This window comes from Mirounga leonina, unplaced genomic scaffold, assembly GCF_011800145.1.
Source record: "Mirounga leonina isolate KUSES-001 unplaced genomic scaffold, KU_Mleo_1.0 Mir_115, whole genome shotgun sequence".
NCBI classification, from domain to species: domain Eukaryota; kingdom Metazoa; phylum Chordata; class Mammalia; order Carnivora; family Phocidae; genus Mirounga; species Mirounga leonina.
The window spans coordinates 79,389,994-79,411,560 of record NW_023270268.1 but is presented as its reverse complement, the minus strand read 5'-3'; the positions used below and the strand labels follow the sequence as shown (position 1 = coordinate 79,411,560).

Here is a 21,567-nt window from a genome sequence, read left to right as displayed (position 1 = left end):
CAGGTTAGCCAAATGACTTCTATAAAAACATGAATCATTCTCATTTCTTGCTGCTCACCCAATTCTGCATCTGAGACATCCACATGTTTTTCATTCTTCATGACCTGGCCTCAGTCCCACTTTCTCAGTGAGGCCTTCCCTGAACCTCCCAGGTTACTGTGATTTCAAATTTCACTTAATTTCTATAGCATTGTGTTGCCTGTTACCCACTTACTCTGCCCTCTAATCTGGTAGAAACTTAGTTCTCAATATTAATAGTCTGTGTACATCTCCTTGACCTATTGGACTGTGTTTCATAAAAGATCAAGGACGATATTGTAAATATTTTAAATATTAAATTAAATATTTAAATATTTTATATCCTCACAGAACATCTATCATAGTTCTTTCTATGGCAGAGGTGATCAGCAAACCACAGCCTTGCCATTAATTTTCTGTGCTCATCCTTTTTCCACTTGAGGCCGTGGTGGTAAGTAATTGAAAGAGCTTTTCTAGCCCTGGTTATCTATGGCTAATGGAAATTAGTATTCACAGACCAATGAAGGTGTCACAAAAGTAACCCAAGATTTGATGGGCTACCTGATAAGTTCAGTATATAAGTGAATTTCCTCCAAGCTTTAACCGCCTCAGATATTCAGATGGACTGGAACTTCTTTCCAGTACAGGCTCTTGGCCGAGGTACAGAGAAAATGCTTGTGTTTATATTTAACTTGTGTATATGGCAGGGATCTTGAATTTACAATACAGCCTGAAGGTTATTGCTGTGGCTGAATGCTTTAAAAAGTGCAGGTGTGAGGCCAGGGGAGCTTATGGAACACTGAAAGAACTCGATCATCAAAACCACCTCTTTAATAAGACCATGTGGCCTGTCAGGTTAGGAACACCCACTAGTCAGCTTGATAGGTTGAATACCTGAAGGGACTCTTTAGTCTCTTCTTGAAGTCCCCTTGAAGTCCCCTCCGAGAAGGGTCTTTGGAGTGAAACTCCCTTTGGCTTGCAGCCATGGTACATTCCTTGATGTGAGATGAAGTAAATGTTTTGAAATACATTTTGAAGTAAATCTCCCCACCCTTACTGGGGCTAGAGAGAGTTTGTACTTCAAAGAGGAATGTGGCATATTTATACCAAAAGGTACAAGTGGAAAAGCTTTTGATTTGATTTGCCTGTTTGCTTTTCTTATATTGCTTACAGTGGAGTGGTTTGGGCGGAATGTTAAATTTGTTTCAAAAACACAAAGTAGAAGGGAGATGTTGGAAATGCTAATGACAGCAATTTTTCTTATGGTCACTAAACTCTAAAGCTCTCCTCAAAATTATCAATTTTGCCAGGCTATCTCCAGTGTCACCCTAGCACTTTTAACACTTTTAACAAGGCAAGGCCCAATTTATTACTTCATTTCCCTGACTGTGTGCCCCCAGCCGCAATCCACTCAGGAAACGTGGGCGCTTAGGAGAGAAACAGGAAGTAAACCTGCACTTTGAGTCTCAATTCTGGGGCTCCCGTTCCTTCTTGCCCATGACAAGCATTTTATGCCCATCACTTTGTTATTTCACAAAACAATGTTGCAGGCACATAAGTCTTTGAAATTCTTTCTTTCTTTTTTTTTTTTTAACATTCTCACGAGCAGAAAAATCAGTGCCAAGTCTGTATTAAGCTATTTCACTGTTGATTTTTAAAGGATCGCTTAGAAGTTAGAAAGCCCAAGTCCGTGGTTAATTGCATTTTGCAATCATATTTGACAAATTAAGTCAAACGATTGCAAGTTTATACAGTTCGGGGAGGGGGCAATGTGTTCTGGCTGCCAATGACTGCAGAGATATCACTCTGGGAGTGAGCAATTAGGGAGCTGGCTGCTGGCTCCAGGGATGTCATGACCAGCTAGAACTTTTTTTAATGGGTCACTAGGGAAAGACAACATTCATCTCCATTTATCATAATGAAAACCAGGCAGAAGCAAAGCATGAGTGAACTGTTATAACAACAAAATTTGTTTTCATACCGGAAAGTTCATTAAGGGCCACTCCGTCTATCCCAGCACTGGCTTCTCGTGGTACTACGGCTCACTGTTTGTATCATAATGTGCCCTTGTAAAATAATGATCAAGTACTTCTGCACTGGGCCCGAGGTGAGGTAGGGGATTCATCCTCTAGCTTTTTGAAGAATTTCAAAATAAGAAAAGAGTAGTCACTCAATAAATGATCGTTGTTACTGCTTTTACTTTGCTTAGTTGTATTGTGAAGTGCTTTGCAAACTGTACAACAGTACAGAGGGTAAATTCTGCTTAACCTCACAAACAAGATCATGCTCATCAACATGGGGGTCACAAAGGAGAGGAAAACAGTTCTGAGCTCACAAAAGGGGGACATTGGATTTCTGTTTATTTTTTATAATCAGACACAAATAAGATTCTTTACCAGTTAAAGGGATGACTACTAAAATAGTCATGGGATGCTGGCAAAACTGTAATACAAAATGAGGGACATCTGCCCTTCAAAGAAATTTCTGAAGAAGATTAAAGCTGTGTTTCCAAAAACAGTAGCAGGAAGCAAATGACAGATAGATCTTGGCCCGAACCTTCTTTTCAGTAACCATTAGTCATCCTCTGACACCTCAAGGGAGACTTCTGGACAATACTGCAGAGGTTTAGATGCCTGCCCAGTTATTCAATCTCACCCTGTCCTCGTGTTTAGAACCAAAAACAACAGTAACATACCAATAAGCCACACACGCTAGTTTCATTGGCTCTGTGGCAGAGATGACTTGCCCACATTCCATCACTAAGACAGTATACTCTCTCCTTACCAGGGAGCATCCAAGTCTTGGCTGTCCTCTTGTTAGGAAGTTAGACAATACAGTCCACAGATGGCTCAGGGGATTTTGTCCAATTAAGCACACACGTACTTTTTGGCTAATATTCTGAGGTTTTCTTCTTATTTTTCAGAAACTTCAAGGACTTTTTGTTTTAAATACTCTCTAATCTGACATGGTATGTTTAAAAGTCCTGCTTCTTCACTTTAGTGTTTTCCTTACCCTGAAAGATGGTTTTTATTTAGATAAGAAACCTTCCAGCAAAGTCAGCTGATAGGATCTGTTGTTGCACTGAGCTCATGAGATTAACCTCATTTGACAGTGGCTACTCACCATTAGGGTTTAACATTAAGTTGTAAACATCAACTTGAAACTTACCAGTGTTTACAAAGAGCAAGAGTCTATTAATCCGGTCCAGAACCATAAGTGATTGAAGGAAAGAGTATAAGCAGTTTGGCAAAAGAAAATGCTTTAAAAATACATATTTTTTCTTTCCAACTTACTCCACAGAGAAAACGTTGCTCTTTAGAAATGTCATTTCCCATCTAATCCTTACCAAATAGCATTTTGAAAGCTATAAATATTTACTTATATCCATGACTACATTTTAGACTAACATTCCATAAATGCAAAGATAAGTTCATTTTCTACATTAACACAAGCACCTAACTTGTGAATTAATGTGTATTCTTCAAGCTAGAAATTTCTAAATACCCTACATTAAGATGTAGGAAAGAATTTGGGCGCCTGGGTGGCTCAGATGGTTAAGATGTAGGAAAGAATTTAATTACTAGAAATGTCCCTTACTACAAGGGTTTATCTTGTGAATAAATTATACCTCTCCTGTGTCCAAAAGGACTTTGGATTACCGAGCAAAAGCAATTATTTATATCATTAGATTTTTGAAATGGAATAAAAAACAAAGTCAAAGAAAAAAGAGAAATATACCATCTTTAGTTTGATATACTAAAAAACCAGCTTAAAAGAAACCATATTTGAGAATAAAATTTAGTTCTGAGCTTCTTAGACGAAAAGGGCAATGCACTCACTATATTATGTAGTCCTAAATGTCTGGTAAAAGTAATTTTATCAATTTGTCAAGAGAAACAAGCAATTACTTTCTATAACTTAATTATAAAAAGAATTCCATGTATGGGTCTTTTTACAAGTTATAATAATAACATTAAGGGAAAGTAACATCTCCAGAGATTGTGAAATAAGATTGCAAAGTTGTTTTTCATATAGCTATTTTTAAAATTTTTTATTGTTATGTTAATCACCATACATTACATCATTAGTTTTTGATGTAGTGTTCCATGATTCATTGTTTGCGTCTAACACCCAGTGCTCCATGCAGTATGTGCCCCCTTTAATATCCATCACCAGGCTAATCCATCCCCTCCCCCCTCCCAGAACCCTCAGTTTGTTTCTCAGGTCCATCGTCTCTCATGGTTCGTCTATCCCTCCAATTTCCCCCCCTTCATTCTTCCCCTCCTGCTATCTTTTTTTTTTTTCTCTTAACATATATTGCATTATTTGTTTCAGAGGTACAGATCTGTGATTCATCAGTCTTACACAATTCACAGCGCTCACCATAGCACATACCCTCCCCAGTGTCTATCACCCAGCCACCCCATCCCTCCCACCCCCCACCACTCCAGCAACCCCCAGTTTGTTTCCTGAAATTAAGAATTCCTCATATCGGGGTGCCTGGGTGGCTCAGTCATTAAGCGTCTGCCTTTGGCTCAGGTCATGATCCCAGAGTCCTGGGTTCAAGCCCCACATCTGGCTCCCTGCTCGGCAGGGAGCCTGCTTCTCCCTCTCCCACTCCCCCTGCTTATGTTCCCTCTCTCGCTGTGTCTCTCTCTGTCAAATAAATAAATAAAATCTTAAAAAAAAAAGAATTCCTCATATCAGTGAGGTCATATGATACATGTCTTTCTCTGATTGACTGACTTCGCTCAGCATAACACCCTCCAGTTCCATCCACGTCGTTGCAAATGGCAAGATCTCATTCCTTTTGATGGCTGCATAATATTCCATTGTAATATATACCACATCTTCTTTATCCATTCACGTCGATGGACATCTTGGCTCTTTCCACAGTTTGGTTATTGTGGACATTGCTGTCATATAGCTGTTTTTTGACTCTCTCAAAATCTGACTACATTATATGGAAATGTGTAGGAATTTTCTAAAATAAAATTGAATTCTCATTAACAGCCCGGTCTTTACATTTGAAGCTCTGTAATTCATAGGATTTAGTTTAATCCAGTAGTTTAAACATTGCTTTCAAATTTTGTTTCAAAACTTAATAGATCTTTTTTTAAAGATTTTATTTTATTTATTAGTCAGAGAGAGCAACAGAAAGCGAGAGAGAACGTGCACAAGCAGGGGGAGCGACAAGCAGAGGGAGAAGCAGGCTCCCCACTTAGCAGGGAACCTGATGTGGGACTCAATCCAAGGACCCTGGGATCATGACCTGAGCTGAAGGCAGACACTTAACCAACTGAGCCACCCAGGCATCCCTGGGTGAATTCTTTAATGTACTGAACAAACAAAAAACAAATCACCAAAAGACAAAAATCCTTTCTGTTCCATATAAGAACATTTAGTTTTTAGCCCATGAATTCTCAGTGTTTAGCCTGATGTACATGCTATAATCTAGTGACTTCCTTTTCCTCGAGCTAGTGTGTTTATGCTGCTAACTAAAACTTAAAAATTCTGCTGTGGCCTAGAAACAGGATGTCTTTAGTGTTTACTTACTTGCTTTTCAGTCGGTAAGAGACTTCATATGGGGTTAAAAATTCTCTGAAGTTGCTATATTGTAAAATTTAAATAAAGAGCCAAGGCAAAAAAATACAGCACTTCATCAAAATGTAATGCATGATATTGGATGAATTCTGTAAGTTAGGGTGGTGAAAGCAGAAAGAGAATTCCCTTCTTTATTGAAAATGTGGATGTTTGAGTAGAAGAGAATGGAAATTACTTATTTTGGGCTTGATGTCTACCTTGATTATATAAAATGACTTCAGAAGCTAGAAAGTGATCCTAAATATTCTGTCTCAGAGTGCAGTGTTCTTTATATTTTTAAATGTGCTTTAGAATCTGCTTTCTTGAATATGTCTTATAAGCTGTCCTACATTTTATATTCAGAATATTTGAGCTTCATATTTCTCATATTTCAGAAGACAGGGAACTTGCATATTTTCCTTAAACTATGTTTGGAAATTTTAGAACTGTTTTCTTGTGTACTATGTGTCTGAACTGAGAAACATCACTATAGCAAGAATAGGCAAAATGGGGAGAAAGAGAAAGGAATGGAAGAGGGGGGGCGGGAAAGGCAGGGTACTGACCCATGATTGTCCTGTTTTTATTTTGAAAGTAAAAGCATTATCTCTCATCTGAGTTACTGCCGTGCTCTCTTGCCTGCTAATAAAGATCTGTTCTCCACATAGCAGTCTGAATGGTCATTTTATTTATTTATTTATTTATTTATTTATTTATTTTAATATTTTATTTGAGGGAGAGAGAAAGAGCAGGGGAAGGACAGAGGGAGAAGAAGACTCCCTGCTGAGCCCGGAGCCCAATGTGGGACTTGATCCTGGGACACGGAGATCATGACCTGAGTTGAAGGCAGATGCTTAACCCTATTTATTTATTTTAAAGATTTATTTATTTTATTTTATGTTAGAAAGAGAGCACATGCAAGTGGGGGGAGGGCCAGAGGGAGAAGGAGAGACAGAATCCCATGCAGGCTCCAACACACAGGCCAATCCCACGACCCCAAGACTAGGAACTAAGCTGAAATCAAGTGTTGAATGCTTAACCGACTGAGCCGCCCAGGCGCCCCTGAACTGTCATTTTAAAATGTGTATCAGATATTGTTTAAAATTCTTTAAACATTTCCTCTTGCACTTAGAAGAAACTCTACCATAGCCTACGAGTGGTTGGTCTTTCTCCAGCTCTTCAAATATCTCTCTTTAGTCCTGCTCTTCTTTAAAACATGTCAAGACTTTTTCCACTTGATTGTCTTTTGCCAGGAAGGACCCTTTCACTTGACTTTCTTTTGGCTGGAATGTTCTCCCTCCCATTCTGCTCATGACTGGCTTCTCAATAGTTAGGTCTCAGCTGAAAAATACCATAGCCGAGGGACCTTCTCTGACTAATTTACCTAATAGAGTCCTGTTTCCATTCCCACCCCAGTCAGCTCTTATAGTGTTGTTAGTGCATTTATTTCTTTATAGCATTCAGCACAATCTGAAATTAATTTAATTAATGATTTACTTACTTTAGACTTGTCCCTTCGATGAGGTTGTAAGGATCTAGAAAGCAGGGTCTTTGCTTTCGTCATGTAGGTATTCTTATCAACTATCACAGTGTGTGGCACCAATTCAGGACAAAATAAATATTTGCTGAATAAGTGAATGAGTGAAATGAAGAATTTGGGTATGACTGGAGCACTGGGCCTAATGTGTATTTTCTTGAACAGGAAGGTGGTAAATTATAAAACATCTAGAAGTTCTTCTAGGAGTGCATGGGTGGCTCCGTCGGTTAAGTATCTGACTCTTGATTTTGGCTCAGGTCATGATCAGGGTCATGGGATCCAACCCTGCATCTGGCTCCCTGCTCAGCATGGAGTCGTTTGTCCCTCTCCCTCCACTCCCCTCCCCCTACCCCCCAGTGCTCGAGCTCTCTCTCTCTTTCTCAAATAAATAAATAAAATCTTAAAAAAGAAAGAGACGTTCTTCTAGAACCTTTCTGGGAAGAGTTTGCATAATGGCAGAGATGAGGAAGTTCTGCTAGAAAGTGAGTTGAGGCCAAATCCTGGAGGCTGTGAATGTCTTAGTACATAATTTCTGGAATCTCTTTTGTGGCCAACGGATAGCTACTGGAGGTTTCTAAATAGTCAATGTGTCCTTTTGAAATGCTTTTCAATGAAGTGGTGGGTAGATCCTTCCTTCGCTGAAAACTAGTACTTACAAGGCCTTATAATAATCTCCATCCCAAAATATGGCATTATATGCAGCATACACATGTTCACCTGGACTTTTCCTATCACTTCAGATGTGTCTATCTGATTTCTAAAATAGAGTACAAAGATATCAAGATCGCAGTTAAAAAAAATGGCTTGTTTTATCAACTTTGGCAGCCAATTCTAGTTTCCTAAACTGGCTCACAGTGATTTAAAAGCCATGACCAGTTCATGAATAAGTTTTATGGTTTAAGTCATGGAATCTTTTTATTATTTATATTGGGGAAGATGATAGGATGCTCAATACTGGGTTATAAATGGAGAAAACAAAAAAAAAATAAATGGGGAAAACATCAAATATGCAAAAAAACAAAAAACAAAAACAAAAACCCAACAACTGTGGTAAAATTTAAGAAAAGGAACCTTGTCAACTCGTCAGTGGGGGTTGACAGTTTTCAAGAGTTATTGAAACATAGTCTTCGTTGATAATCAGTATTGGAAGATCTCTGTGAATGGTGACTTTGGAGATGTTGTTAGTAAACTGACTATCCTTTAAGTCCACTAGAGCTTATGAAGCACACTCACATGTAATACACTTTTTGATTTGTGTGCAAAAGATTTACTTGTTAGAAGTTCTTTTTTCCGGGGCGCCTGGGTGGCTCAGTCGTTAAGCGTCTGCCTTCAGCTCAGGTCATGATCTCCAGGTCCTGGGATCGAGCTCCTCATCAGGCTCCCTGCTCAGTGGGGAGTCTGCTTCTCCCTCTCCCTCCACCTCTCCCCACTGCTCCTACTCTCTCTCTCTCTGTATCTCTCTGTCTCAAATGAATAAATAAAAAATTCTTTTAAAAAAAGTTCTTTTTTCCTCTTTTTTCAGACATATCATAGACATCATCTATATGTAAAGTAGGTGGAAAACAAAGAGACAAAAAGAAGTCATCTGGTCCCTATTCTCATAGAGCTCTCCTAGAAAAAACAAATATACTCAGGGAAGTACAATGCACAGCAGAGTATGATAAGTGCTCACAGAGGAGTAGGGATACGATGGTATTGCTGTACTTGAATGTTGCTATCATGCTGAGAAAGGATCTCTTAGAGTAGCAGCATTTAGGCTTGGCTTTATGGGATATGTTAGGTTTCAACAAGAAAAGACCAAAGGACAGAGGCTCTCTCGATCAGTGGAACAGCCTGAGCAAAAGATGAAGGTAAGAAAGTGAAAAACATAAATATGTTCTATCAATTTTAATGGCTTGTGCTATAGAACCAGAGTGTATCAGTGCTAATCAGTTTTGTTCAAAATTTATAGTTCTACTCTTAACTAAAGACAGTTTCCACCAACCACAAAGACCTTACTATGTCCTCATAAATTATGTGTCCAGGGGAGTTATAGATTATACCATCATCATTTTTATCCTTTTTTTTTTAAATTAGTTTCAGAGGTAGAATTTGTGATTCATCAATTGCATATAACACTCAGTGCTCATTACATCAAGTGCCCTCTTTAATACTCATCACCAAGTTACCCCATCCCCCACCCACTTCTCCTCCAGCAACCCTCAGTTTTTTCCTAGAGTTCAGTGTCTCTTGTGGTTTGCCTCCCTCTCAATTTTCATCTTACTTTATTTTTTCTTTCCCTTTCCTATGTTCATCTGTTTTGTTTCTTAAATTCCACATGAGTGAAATCATATGGTATTTGGCTTTCTCTGACTGACTTATTTCACTTACATAATACCCTCTAGTTCCATCCACATCATTGTAAATGGCAAGATTTCATTCCTTTTGATGGCTGAGTAATATTCCATTGTGTATGTGTATATACACCACATCTTCATTATCCATTCATCTTATACTATCGTTATTTACATCTTTGAAATGGATAGATCATTTATAAATTGTATTCTTTTGTATTCCATTGTCTATTTTTTAAGGATTTTAGTGATTTCTGAAGCACAGTTGTATATTTTACCTAATTAAATCCTTCTGAAATCCTATGCAGTAGATGGTAGTATGGGGTTTTTATGAACATTTTTTTTCTTAAAGGAGAACTGAGCCATAAATGTTTAAATGACTTTTTTCAGATTTACTTGATCATTAAGTGTAGACACACACCTAGTTTAGAACCTATTGTTTTTCTTCTATACCTATATACTCATCACTGTGTAGATGTCCATACAATTCATATTTAGTGAGTGAGAAGTTGAGAAAATGTAAATTAAGAAAGAAACCACATCCAAAATTAGTGATTTTGCCAGCCATAATCATTCTGGGAGCACAGAATTGAGGACCTAGGTAAAAATGGCAGGGAAAGCTGACAAGGCAAGATTTAATGGAAGGAAGACCAGTAGCTAAGCGTATGCAAATTCAAGGGGAAAAGGGAAGGTTTTACTATTATTAGAGAAAGTTAAGGATCTCAGGTCTTAAAATAGAGCAGTTTTTGTTTTCTGTGGTGAGGGCTAAGATTATGTATATACCACCAAATAGCGGTAACTGGGGACTTGGGAACTCCGTACTTCTATTTCTTACTAATAACCTGAGTGGAGAGACTGTCAAAAACAGACTCTGTTGAATCTGATATGCTGTTCCATGATTTTATGTTTACTTTTTAATAACGATGGGTTTTCATGTCTTCATACTCCAAAATAGATCAAACGTAATTTGGATTTTACCATGAAAAAGATTATTAATATGAATATTCACTTTTCTGATATGGGGCAAACAGATCTGTCTATAAACATTCTCTATGTCTAAAGCACAGAGCACAATGTCTTAAATCTAATAAATTTAATTCTGTTTTGTTAAAAAATGCATCATTGCATTACACAGAGAACAGTGTATTGTGTGGTTTAGGAAAAGATTTTGTAGGGTCTATGTAGTGGTTATTAAAAATTCTTCCTTTTGTATTAATGAGCATCAATGTTGTACGTCTGGAATCAAACATTTCAATCAAAGGAGTGTGGTAAAGCATTTTATGCACTGTATTCAGCACCACATTTATCAGGCTTTAGACTGTGAAGAATACAAAAAATTTAATTCTATTTTATTTTAAAAAATGCATCATTGCATTACACGGAGAACAGTGTATTGTGTGGTTTAGGAGAAGATTTTGTAGTGTCTATGTAGTGGTTATTAAAAATTCTTCCTTTTGTATTAATGAGCATCAACGTTGTAAGTCTGGAATCAAACATTTCAATCAAAGGAGTGTGGTGAAGCATTTTGTGTGTCGTATTCAGCATTTCTTATGCATTGGAACAGTTTACTCCTTTTAGTTTTGTATTCTTCACATTCTAAAACCTTATAAATGTGATGGAGTGGGAGGTAGGCTCATTCCTGTCCTGTGGAAAGGCATAGGTTTGTTTATACTGCCATTGTCAGGATCAAAGGCAAAAGAAACAAAGAGAAAAGAGAAAATAAAAGAAATGTCAAAAATATGAATTAGAGGTGGCACAGCTTTGGCAGCTTTATATTTTGATCAATCATGAAACAAACAGAAGCAGAAAGATTTAATTTCCCCGAAATGTAGATGGCTCAAAAAAAAGAATAGAGCACATGTAGCTATTTTCACCAAAACCTGAATATCCACATATCATTTTAGGAGCCCTGTTTATTAACCTCCCACTTTAGAGTATAGAGATTGCGCATAGTGAATGGAAGCTGGAAGCTGGCCCTGCCACTATAACCATCAGCCCTTGGACTAGTTCCGAGGCAGGGTAGAAATGTGTGCCTTCATTTGGTCTTTTTTTCTCCCTAGCTTAACCAGCTGGAAAAGGCAGTGGAAGCAGCCCACACGTTTTTCATGGCCAACCCCGAGCACATGGAAATGCAGCAGAACATCGAGAATTACAGAACGATGGCTGGTGTTGAAGCACTCCACTTGGTAGATCTAGAAGCCAAACCGCATCTGGTGAGCGCTGGGGACCCTTCCTTGCCCTAACCGGAAGGAGCTAGGTGTTTCTAAGTTTACTGGACTCAAAGCAGATTCCTGGGAATGGGTGTCTTAGGTTGATTCTTGATTTCTAATACAGGAACAGTTGTATGCTTTCAGAGTTCTCAGATGAAATATTGTCAATATCAGGGTTGAAAAAATTGAGAGAAGATGAAAATACCCTTAGAAAAGCAGTATGAGGGCGCCTGGGTGGCTCAGTCGGTTAAGCGTCTGCCTTCGGCTCAGGTCATGATCCCAGGGTCCTGGGATCGAGTCCCCCATCGGGCTCCCAGCTCAGTGGGGAGCCTGCTTCTCCCTCTGCCTCTGCATCTCTCTCTCTCTCTGACTTTCATGAATAAATAAATAAAACATTAAAAAAAAAAAAAGAAAAGCAGTATGATATGGTGAAAAGGAGAACATGATATAAACATGTCACCCCCTCCAAACTTCAACGCTACCTCCAACCCTTTAATTTTTACACATGGGAGTTGAAGCCAGTATGAATTGCTCAGGGCACACTGTGGTTTCACAAATCCCAGTCCATCGTTTTTCCATTGGACCCGTACTTTCCAAATTCTGTTATTTTAAACCTACATAATTTTTCACTTAAATGAAAGCTTACTTGAAATCACAGTAAGTTGGAAGGGCTTTTTTTTTTTTTTCCCCAATTGGAGATGTCCCCATTCTCGACATGTGACTTCCAAGATGATTGAAGAACAGGATAAGAGAAGATTTTCAATAAAGCCTTATTATTATTATTATTATTATTATTATTATTATTATTATTATTAAAGTGGGCCAGGACTGGAAAATGAATGTGTCATGGCCACCCACATCAATCTACCTGGGCTTTGTCGCATGCCCATACCTATATTCAGATGGGGTTAGCAAATATTGTCTTGCGTGTTTGTGTTCAGGAAGAATATGAAATTGAGTGGTGCCACAGCTTTCAGCTTGCTTGGTAACTCTGTTCTTATTTATAATTCCCTGAAGCTAGGGAAGTTACTTTTTATCTCCCAGTAAAACCCTTCATTATTCTTCTACAACACAAGAGCCCAGGGCCCCCCTGCCCAAATGATCCTGAGTCTGCCTGAATCCTGCTATTCACATGCCCCAGAGGTGCTCTTTGGAAAAAATAAATACATATGTGTATATATATATATTCTTTTTTTCTGCTTCTTTGCAGGAGAGTTACAGTGCAGGAGTTAAACATTATGAGGCTGATGACTTTGAGCTTGCTATCGAGTACTTTGAGCAAGCTCTCAGAGAATATTTCAGTGAAGATACGGAGTGCAGAGCCCTGTGTGAGGGGCCTCATAGATTTGAAGAGTATGAGTACTTAGGGTACAAAGCTGGTCTCTATGAAGCCATTGCAGGTAAAGCTGATTTTTTCCTTTATTTGTTTCCTGATTATAGGAAATGCAGTCTGTAAAACTATTCCAACAATACAGAAGTTTAAATTATAAAAACTGAAAGATATATACATAACCCATCCTATCTCCTGTAAATAAATCTACCTATTTTAAATTTTGGTGACTGTGCTTCTAAACTTTTTCAGATGCATATGTAAATGTTTCTGTATTTATTTATAGTTATTATTTGTTTTTTTATAAAAATGAGACAATACTGTGAATACTGATTTTGAGCATATTTTTATTTTTGTTTTATTTTATGCTTAACAATATAATGTGGACCACTTCTCATGTAAGTAATACATGTAGATCTACCTTATTGTATTAAATGGTTGTGTGATGTTCCAGTATATGGGGAAAGCATAATTAATTTGAGCAGTCCCCTTACTGATGAATATTAAGGAAGTTACAGGTTTTCATTATTATAAACAATGTAGTAATGAATACTTTTGTATAGTTTTCTTCAGTTACTTAAAAGAGGATTTTGTTATCTATGAGAATTTAATATATTACAGAGTGTCATTTAAAATAGTAGGTAATGTGAATTATACATTAATTGGAGAGATTAGCTACTTAACCATTTATGGTGGGAAGCATATGAAAAACATACAAAAATAAATTCTATTTATGTTAATAATATAGGTGTGAAAATAAAACTGTTAGAAGAAAATGCAAGAGGGGTGCCTGGGTGGCTCAGTTGGTAAAGGGTCTGACTGATGATTTTGGCTCAGATCATGATCTCAGCGGGGAGTAGGTTTGAGGATTCTCTCCCCCCCCGCCCCTCCCCCACCCTTGCATGCACTTGTGTTCGTGCTCTCTCTCTCACTCTCTCTTTAAAATGGAGATGAACCATGAGAGACTATGGACTCTGAGAAACAAACTGAGGGTTCTAGAGGGGAGGGGGGTGGGGGGATAGGTTAGTCTGGTGATGGGTATTAAAGAAGGCACATACTGAATGGAGCACTGGGTGTTATACGCAAACAATGAATCATGGAACACTACATCAAAAACTAATGATGTAATGTATGGTGATTAACATAACATAATAAAAAAAAGAAAAAAAACAGTAAAAAAATAAAATAAGTGAATAAATCTTCTAAAAAAATGAAGAAGAAAATGCAAGAAAATATGTGTATAATGGGAGGAGAGGAAAACCAGTTCTTAGCATGACAAAAGACAAGAAATATGAGGAAAAAGATAGACTTTACATAAGATTTAAAATACAAAAAATACAATAAATCAATCCAGATTACAAATGACAAGTGGAAAAGTTGCAAAACATTTACAGGCAAAGAGTTAATATCCATAATATTTAAGCAGAACTTGTAAATTATTATTAGTAGTAATTTATTTCTGATTTATTGGTAGTCATAATAATAAGCAACATTTATATAGCAGTTTTAATATACAAAACATTTTACATATTTATATATCTTTTAATCCTCTAAACAACTTCTGGTAGGTAGATGGTATTGTTATCCACTGTCTTCTTTTTTTTAAATGAAGAATTTATACCTCAGAGCAATGTGATTAAGGTGAAGCTAGGAATCAAATCGATGCTTTTCTTAGTCTAGGGTGCATATTTTAAAGTCTACATAATTGAAAAATGGGCTAAGGATAACCTATTCAGTAATAAATGTTTAACAAATATCTGTTGAGTGCATATTGAGTTTTAAGTTATAAATATAAAACAAAAACAAAAACAAAAACAAAAAACAATGTTCAACTTCACCCATAGGTGTAGAATGGCAAATTAAGGAAGTGAGTTTGCTCTCCCCAAATGCCAGTGTTTTCGGTCTCCATGAAAAGCACCCCTCACTTAGCAGTTCAAACCAAGTCCTAAAAAATTATCTTCCAATCCAACATTTCCCTTAATTCCTATTCTTCTTTGATTTGTTACCAAATGCTGATAGGTGCTACCTCCTGAGAGCATGTAAGATTCCCTGGTTCTCTCCATCCTTTTTGCTAGCACCCTGGTTCAAATCCACAGTATATTTTAACAAAGCCACTGTGATAGTCTCCTAGCTGGTCCTCCAGTGCTGATGAGGTTTTACTCTGTAGGCAGACAAAATGGTCTAAAAAAAAAAAAAGATAGTATGTTCACAGAACACCCCCACCCCTCGCCAAAGGCTTCCATTGCACTTGGAATAAAACCCAAGACCTTTAATAAAGACTTTCATGATTGTGCACTTGTATATATTTTCATTCCCTCTCTATTCTTTTCCAGCAACCAACATGCTCTGGTGACCTCGAGCAAATCACTAAATGACATTTGATGAACAGTGCTCACAAAAATGCAGGGAAATGACTCTGCCAGAGGTCTAGCAAAACAAAACCTTTGGCGAAAAAGTCCTCAATAATTCAGATATTGGTATTGATTTTAGGTGAAGTAAGTTGGTTTTGGGTAATTGAGTATGTGGCAACATGGATGACAACTAGGTCATCCAACAAATTGATTTTCAATCTACTTCTTAATCTAAATTTTGAAAGATGTTTTCTAATTGTCCCCCTCAAAGACCTTAACAATTTATGACCCATATTTTTAAAACATGGAGTATTATTAATCCTTTTCATTTGAAATGTGATTGATGGATACCAATGTCAGTTTTATGCGTGTTTCACTTATCAGCTGTTAAGTATTTCTTTATACTTAATCTTTTATTTGGGAATGCTTTTCCTTTATTATAGTTTATTATCTTGTAGTTGTGTAAGGATATGTGCCCTGTCTCTACCCACTCCATCTCCTCTACACCTGCTTCTACCAATGGCTACCAAACAGCTTTGGCAAGTGTCCTACATCTGATTTAGGAAAACTGACAGATTCCCCCAGAATAATATTTAGCAATTTGCTCGAGGTCACCAGAGTGTGTTGGTTGCTGGAAAAGAATAGAGATCTCCTAACTAAGGATCTTAATACTTAATACAACTATCACAATATCCCCACTTCCAATAAAGAAAAGTGATTTAAAAAAAGTCATGGCTCCTGAAGCTCAATCAAATATTATATATTACAGAAATATGGCAAGTCTTCTTGAGAATTTGACAGATACCCAATTTATTATGAGAAGGAAATTTTAAAAAGTATTCCCACACAAGTGTCTTGGATCTCAAACTTATTAAATCACAGTAATTGCTCAATAACATTTGATATAGAAAGGAGACAAGAAATACAACTTATAAAATGTGTTATCAAAACTCTGTAAATGCTTGTCTCGTTCAAAACTGTTCTAAGGGGCGTCTAGCCAGCTCAGTCAGTTAAGCATCTGCCATTCAGCTCAGGTCATGATCCCAGGGTCCTGGGATCGAGCCCCATGTCTGGCTCCTTGCTCAGTAGGGATCCTGCTTCTCCTTCTCCCTCTGGTCCTCCCCCTGTTTGTGCTCTCTCTCTGTCAAATAAATAAATAAAATATTTTAAAAAAAAACCCATAAAACTGTTCTAAATTAAAAGTGAAACTGGCTTTGGGGCTCCTGGGTGGCTCAGTCGGTTAAGCATCTGCCTTCGGCTCAGGTCATGATCCCGGGGTCCTGGGATCGAGTCCCGCATCAGGCTCATTGCTCAGTGGGGAACCTGCTTCTCCCTCTGCCTGCCGCTCCCCCTGTGTGTATGCTCTCTCTCTCTCTCCCTCTCTCTGTCTATAACAAATAAATAAATAAAATTTTTAAAAATTAATGAAAAAATAAAATATGGAATGTATTTAGGAAGCCGGAATATTTGAATTTTAGAGTTTGGACGAACATTAAAAATACAAATGGCTTTTCAATGCAGTTATTTATTACCGGCTGTGCTCGTTGAAGCCCTAAAGAATATCATTTTGTGACTCTCATTTTGTTGCTCTTTGTTTATCTTGTGTTGAAAAATACCTTCATTCAGATTTTGGGTTCTTATTGTGTGTGTTTTCCACCTCTTCCTTTTGCTTGTCATTTGGAGTTAGGAGGAGCATGTGTTAGAAGGTAAAGAGGAATGCCAATGGCCAGCTAAGTAGGAGAAAACAGTTGAAGGTTGTTGGTCGTTTTCATAAGAAATAAAACAGCTATTTATTGGCTATTTATATAGCTACATGCTAAACAAATAAACAGAACTCTTTCTTCCCCTCCCATCTTCCACCTGCAGTTAAGAACCAATGGATTGTAAGGATTCTGTTAGCTGTGCTGCATTGGGTTGAGTTAGCCAAGTCATGCAAAAACTGGCCCATTTGCCTACACACCAGAAAACACACATGCCCTTTCTGTTGTGCTCTTGGGTCCCTCTTCAAGTCATCAAGAGGCAAGCCAAACTCTGCTTAACAGAGAACCTTTGAGAGGAGGCAGTTGTGGTAAATTAGGGTGTAAAGTCATTAAGTCATTTATCATCATTCTTAAGAAAGCCTGCTCTGCACAAGCATGAATAAAATCTTCTCTTTCTGGAGAAGACTATCTCCATCTTCCTTGTAAAAATCAAAGTTGGAGCAAAATGTAGGATGTGTTTGCTTCTCTGGGACAGTAGCTACATTAGTTTCCTCAGCTCATTCGTGGATGAGCGAGAGCCGAGAGCTAAAGGGAGCGTGATAGCCCTACACTTGAGAATCCTCACCTGTTTACAGTGAGAAGGATGGGGACAAAGAAAAGGGAACAAAGAGAAAGGCAGGATGTGTATCTAAATTCTTGGGCTTCACTCCATATCCTATTTTAGTCCTACAGTATTAGGATTTCCAATGTTCAGGGGATGGACTATTTTGTAATTGGGTAGAATAGGTTCCTGATAAATAGATGTTAAAATATATAGTTTCTATTTCCCCTTTAGGAAAAGTTCTTGAAAATATTAACAAGGAGAAAAAGCTCCCCATATGCATGGCAGTCCTTTCTCTCAGCTGCTCCTTAGCATAACTGGGATCTGAACTTCTGATCCTGATCCAGGTCACTTAAAGCCACCCAACGTATCTAAAGGGAGGCCCCGGAATTCTTCAATAGGAAAGGCATCTATTCAGATGGGCATGGGTGGGCTGAGATGGACTGTGTCATTTTCAGGAAATGTAGAAAAAGGGGAACAGCAGCCAAAAGTGCTGCCTGGAGGAAAGCCCAGGGGCCACAAGGTTTGGAATCTGCTATTCGGTATTCTAGCGATCACTGGTCAGGAAGCCTTGGCAAGTCACTTACTTCCTTTGTGAAGGTTTCTGCTCATGAAGTGAAGATAATGAGATGGTGCTAAGAGTGTGGCGAGGTGAGGAATGCCCTGTGTCACCGGGGCTCTGACCTTGAAGTCCGAACACTCCAGCAGACGGGAGGGACACACCTCTCACTCTTGTCTTCCAGATCACTATATGCAGGTGCTGGTCTGTCAGCACGAATGTGTGAGGGAGCTTGCAACTCGCCCTGGCCGCCTCTCTCCGATTGAGAACTTTCTTCCCCTGCATTATGACTACCTACAGTTTGCCTACTATCGAGGTAAAGTGTGGATCGTCCCGGAAGACCTTTGGGGAAGGGGTGTCGTTCATCATTACAGACATTGAAGTTTCCTTTGCATTTCCACTTTACCACTGAGGCAATGGGGGTTTAGGGTTTTTTTGTTTTTGTTTTTTTTTTTTTCTCTCATTTCATATCACTGAAACTCAGGCCAAGGAGAGCAGGTGGAAACCACAAGTGGGCAAATGCTGTGATAATGTCCTGAAGGTTTTATTAGACTGACATTTTACATGATTTTTCAACTTAATTTTAAAAGGTCATATATTTACAAGTTCAAAGACCAAATATCATAAAAGCCTCCCTCTCTTGCTTTTTTCTGCAGCCCAATTTCATGCCCTACAGCCCAGTTCCGATTTATATTTCTTTAAAACACACACACACACCCCAACTTATTTCACCTTCTTATACAGAGAAGGTAGCATATTATTTACACTGTTCTTTACATTGCTTTCTTCACTTAATTATATGAGTGGGGAAGGGGCACCTGGGTGGCGCAGTTGGTTAAACATCCGGTTCTTGATTTCCGCTCAGGTCATGATCTCAGGGTCGTGAGAGATCGAGCTCCACATTGGGTTCCATGCTGGGCATTGAGCCTGCTTAAGATTCTCTCTAATAATAATAATAATTAATAATAATAATAATAATAATAATAATACATCCGGGGTGTCTGGCTGGCTCAGTTGGTAGAGCTTCTTCTCTTGATCACAGAGTTGTGGGTTCTAGCCCCATGTTGGGTGTAGATTACTTAAAAATAAAAGTTTGAAAAATATTTTTTTAGTAGGTTGGACCTATGAAATGACCATTTGCTTAGGTCAGTAAAGGCCAAATTTTGGCAATTTTGTATGGTGTAATTAACCTAATTGTATTGGTACATGGAGATCTTCCTCATTAATTTTTCTTTACATCCACATATCATTGTACTATAATTCACTTTAAGTGTTTCCTTACTCATGGGCATAGTGTTGTTAGTCACTGTTTGGTATTTCAATCAAGGATCAAATGAGTAATATTTTATGTAAGTTAGTTCACATCCACACATGAATATCTATAGGATGAATTTCTAGAAGTCAGATTGCTGTGTGGAATCATTTATTAATTTAAAATTTTAATAGAAGTTACCCAATTTTCTACCATGTATAGTACATTTTTCATTGCTCAACAGAATATATTGTGAAAATTTTAGATATTCCCCAATCCATTAGGTGAAAATTTTTACCTCAGTAGAGTTTTAATTTCTATTTATCTAATTGAGAAAGAGAGATTGAGCATCTTTCCTTATGCTTAAAAACAATTAATAGAATTGGGATTGCTGAAATCAGTTTTCGATATCATGTTGTCAAACTCAGTACAAAAACAGAATTAACTCCCAAAATTCTGCTCTGCTTATCTGTATTAAATAATGTAAGTTGTCAACAAACATCTTCAGGTGGAAACTTTTAATAATTGATGCAAAACATCTAGCACCAAAGCAGACCAAAGATAGTACATTTTAAACACCTGAAATCATGTTCCTTCCTTTTGTCTGTGGCTATTTTTTTGAAATATAATTAACACAGAGTGTTATATTAGTTTCAGGTGTACAACATAATGGTTCAACAATCCTGTACATCACTTAGGGCTCATCATGATAAGTGTAGTCACCATCTGTCACCAAACAACGTTATTACAATCTTACTGACTGTATTCCCTATGCTCTACTCTTCAGATCTGTGACTTATTTATCTTATAACAGGAAGTTTGTACTTCTAGATCCCCTTAATTTCCCCCATCTCCTCACACACCTCCCCTCTGGCAGCCATCAGTTTGTTCTCCGTATTTGAGAATCTGTTTTTATCTGTGACTATTTCTGCCTATGCTCTTTGGCTCACCTTAGCTTCCCTCTTACTCATGCTTAATGCTGACCTCCTACAGACATGTTGAAGCATTGCTTAAAAATCCTCTAGATGGGGGACGCCTGGGTTGCTCAGTCGGTTAAGCATCCACCTTTGGCTCAAGTCATGTTCCCAGGGTCCTGGGATCGAGCCCCACATCAGGCTCCCTGCTCATCAAGAAGCCTGCTTCTCCCTCTCCCTCTGCCTGCCGCTTCCCCTGCTTGTGCTCTCTCTCTCTCTCTCTCTCTCAAATAAATAAATAAATAAATCTTTAAAAAAAATCAATTAAAAAAAATCCCCTAGATGGACCTAGCCTGACTCTAATACTACAGCTCCTTGGTCTTTCAGTTGGTGAATATGTGAAAGCCTTGGAGTGTGCCAAGGCCTATCTTCTCCTCCATCCAGATGATGAGGATGTCCTAGACAACATGGATTACTATGAGAGTCTCCTGGATGATACCAGTGACCCAGCATCCATTGAGGCCAGAGAGGTGAGACCAAGGTCCTGAGAAGAAACTGCATTCTGCTAGATGCTCTGGGCAGAATTGGTAAAAATGTAGCACTGCTCTTAAAGTTACCTAGCCATTGAGTCAAGGTTCTAGAATGCAGTTCTTTTGTACTTAAATTATTAATGCCAGAAGCATATTTTTTTCCTACATGAGAGCTTGTGAAAATCTGTTGAGATGGAGACTTTTTTGCAGCAGTGAATATTTTTTAGCTCATTTGTCACTGTCTATTGAAAAATATTTCCACTTGAACATTTATCATATTTCTTAACTGTTATTTAAATATAGATTTTCATTCATTTTTTTCTTCTCTAGGATTTGGCAATGTTCGTGAAGCGTCATAAAATGGAATCAGAACTAATAAAATCAGCTGCAGAGGGTCTGGGATTTTCATACATGGAACCGGTAAGAGCAAAGATGGAAGAGGAAATGTACTTTAAAAGAATTCTGAATGGACTTCATATTTATGATTTTATTTCCCAGCTTGATTTATTTGAAGATTCTTTTTTTTTTGAAATTCCATTTGCCAATTTTATTTATTATTTTTTAAAACTTTTTAATTATGTTTAGTTAGCCAACATATAGTTTACTGAAGATTCTTATCTCCTGCCTTGTATTAACAAAACCCGGGGAGGTG

At 37.9% G+C, this 21,567-nt stretch overlaps 1 protein-coding gene across 2 annotated transcripts in view; it reads left to right on the top strand.

Annotated features, from left to right (window-relative positions):
• The window catches only part of P3H2 (prolyl 3-hydroxylase 2), a 155,501-nt gene that overhangs the window by 111,231 nt on the left and 22,703 nt on the right, over positions 1 to 21,567 (top strand). The window contains exons 1-6 of one of the 2 annotated variants that reach the window (XM_034999821.1): positions 8,742 to 8,985; positions 11,529 to 11,681; positions 12,889 to 13,078; positions 18,404 to 18,535; positions 20,773 to 20,915; positions 21,246 to 21,335. In XM_034999821.1, the coding sequence (XP_034855712.1) occupies positions 8,902 to 8,985; positions 11,529 to 11,681; positions 12,889 to 13,078; positions 18,404 to 18,535; positions 20,773 to 20,915; positions 21,246 to 21,335 (792 nt within the window). In that variant the 5' untranslated portion in view covers positions 8,742 to 8,901. Of the gene's footprint in view, positions 1 to 8,741; positions 8,986 to 11,528; positions 11,682 to 12,888; positions 13,079 to 18,403; positions 18,536 to 20,772; positions 20,916 to 21,245; positions 21,336 to 21,567 lie in introns of those variants that run through there. The other variant, XM_034999820.1, reaches the window with a different exon arrangement.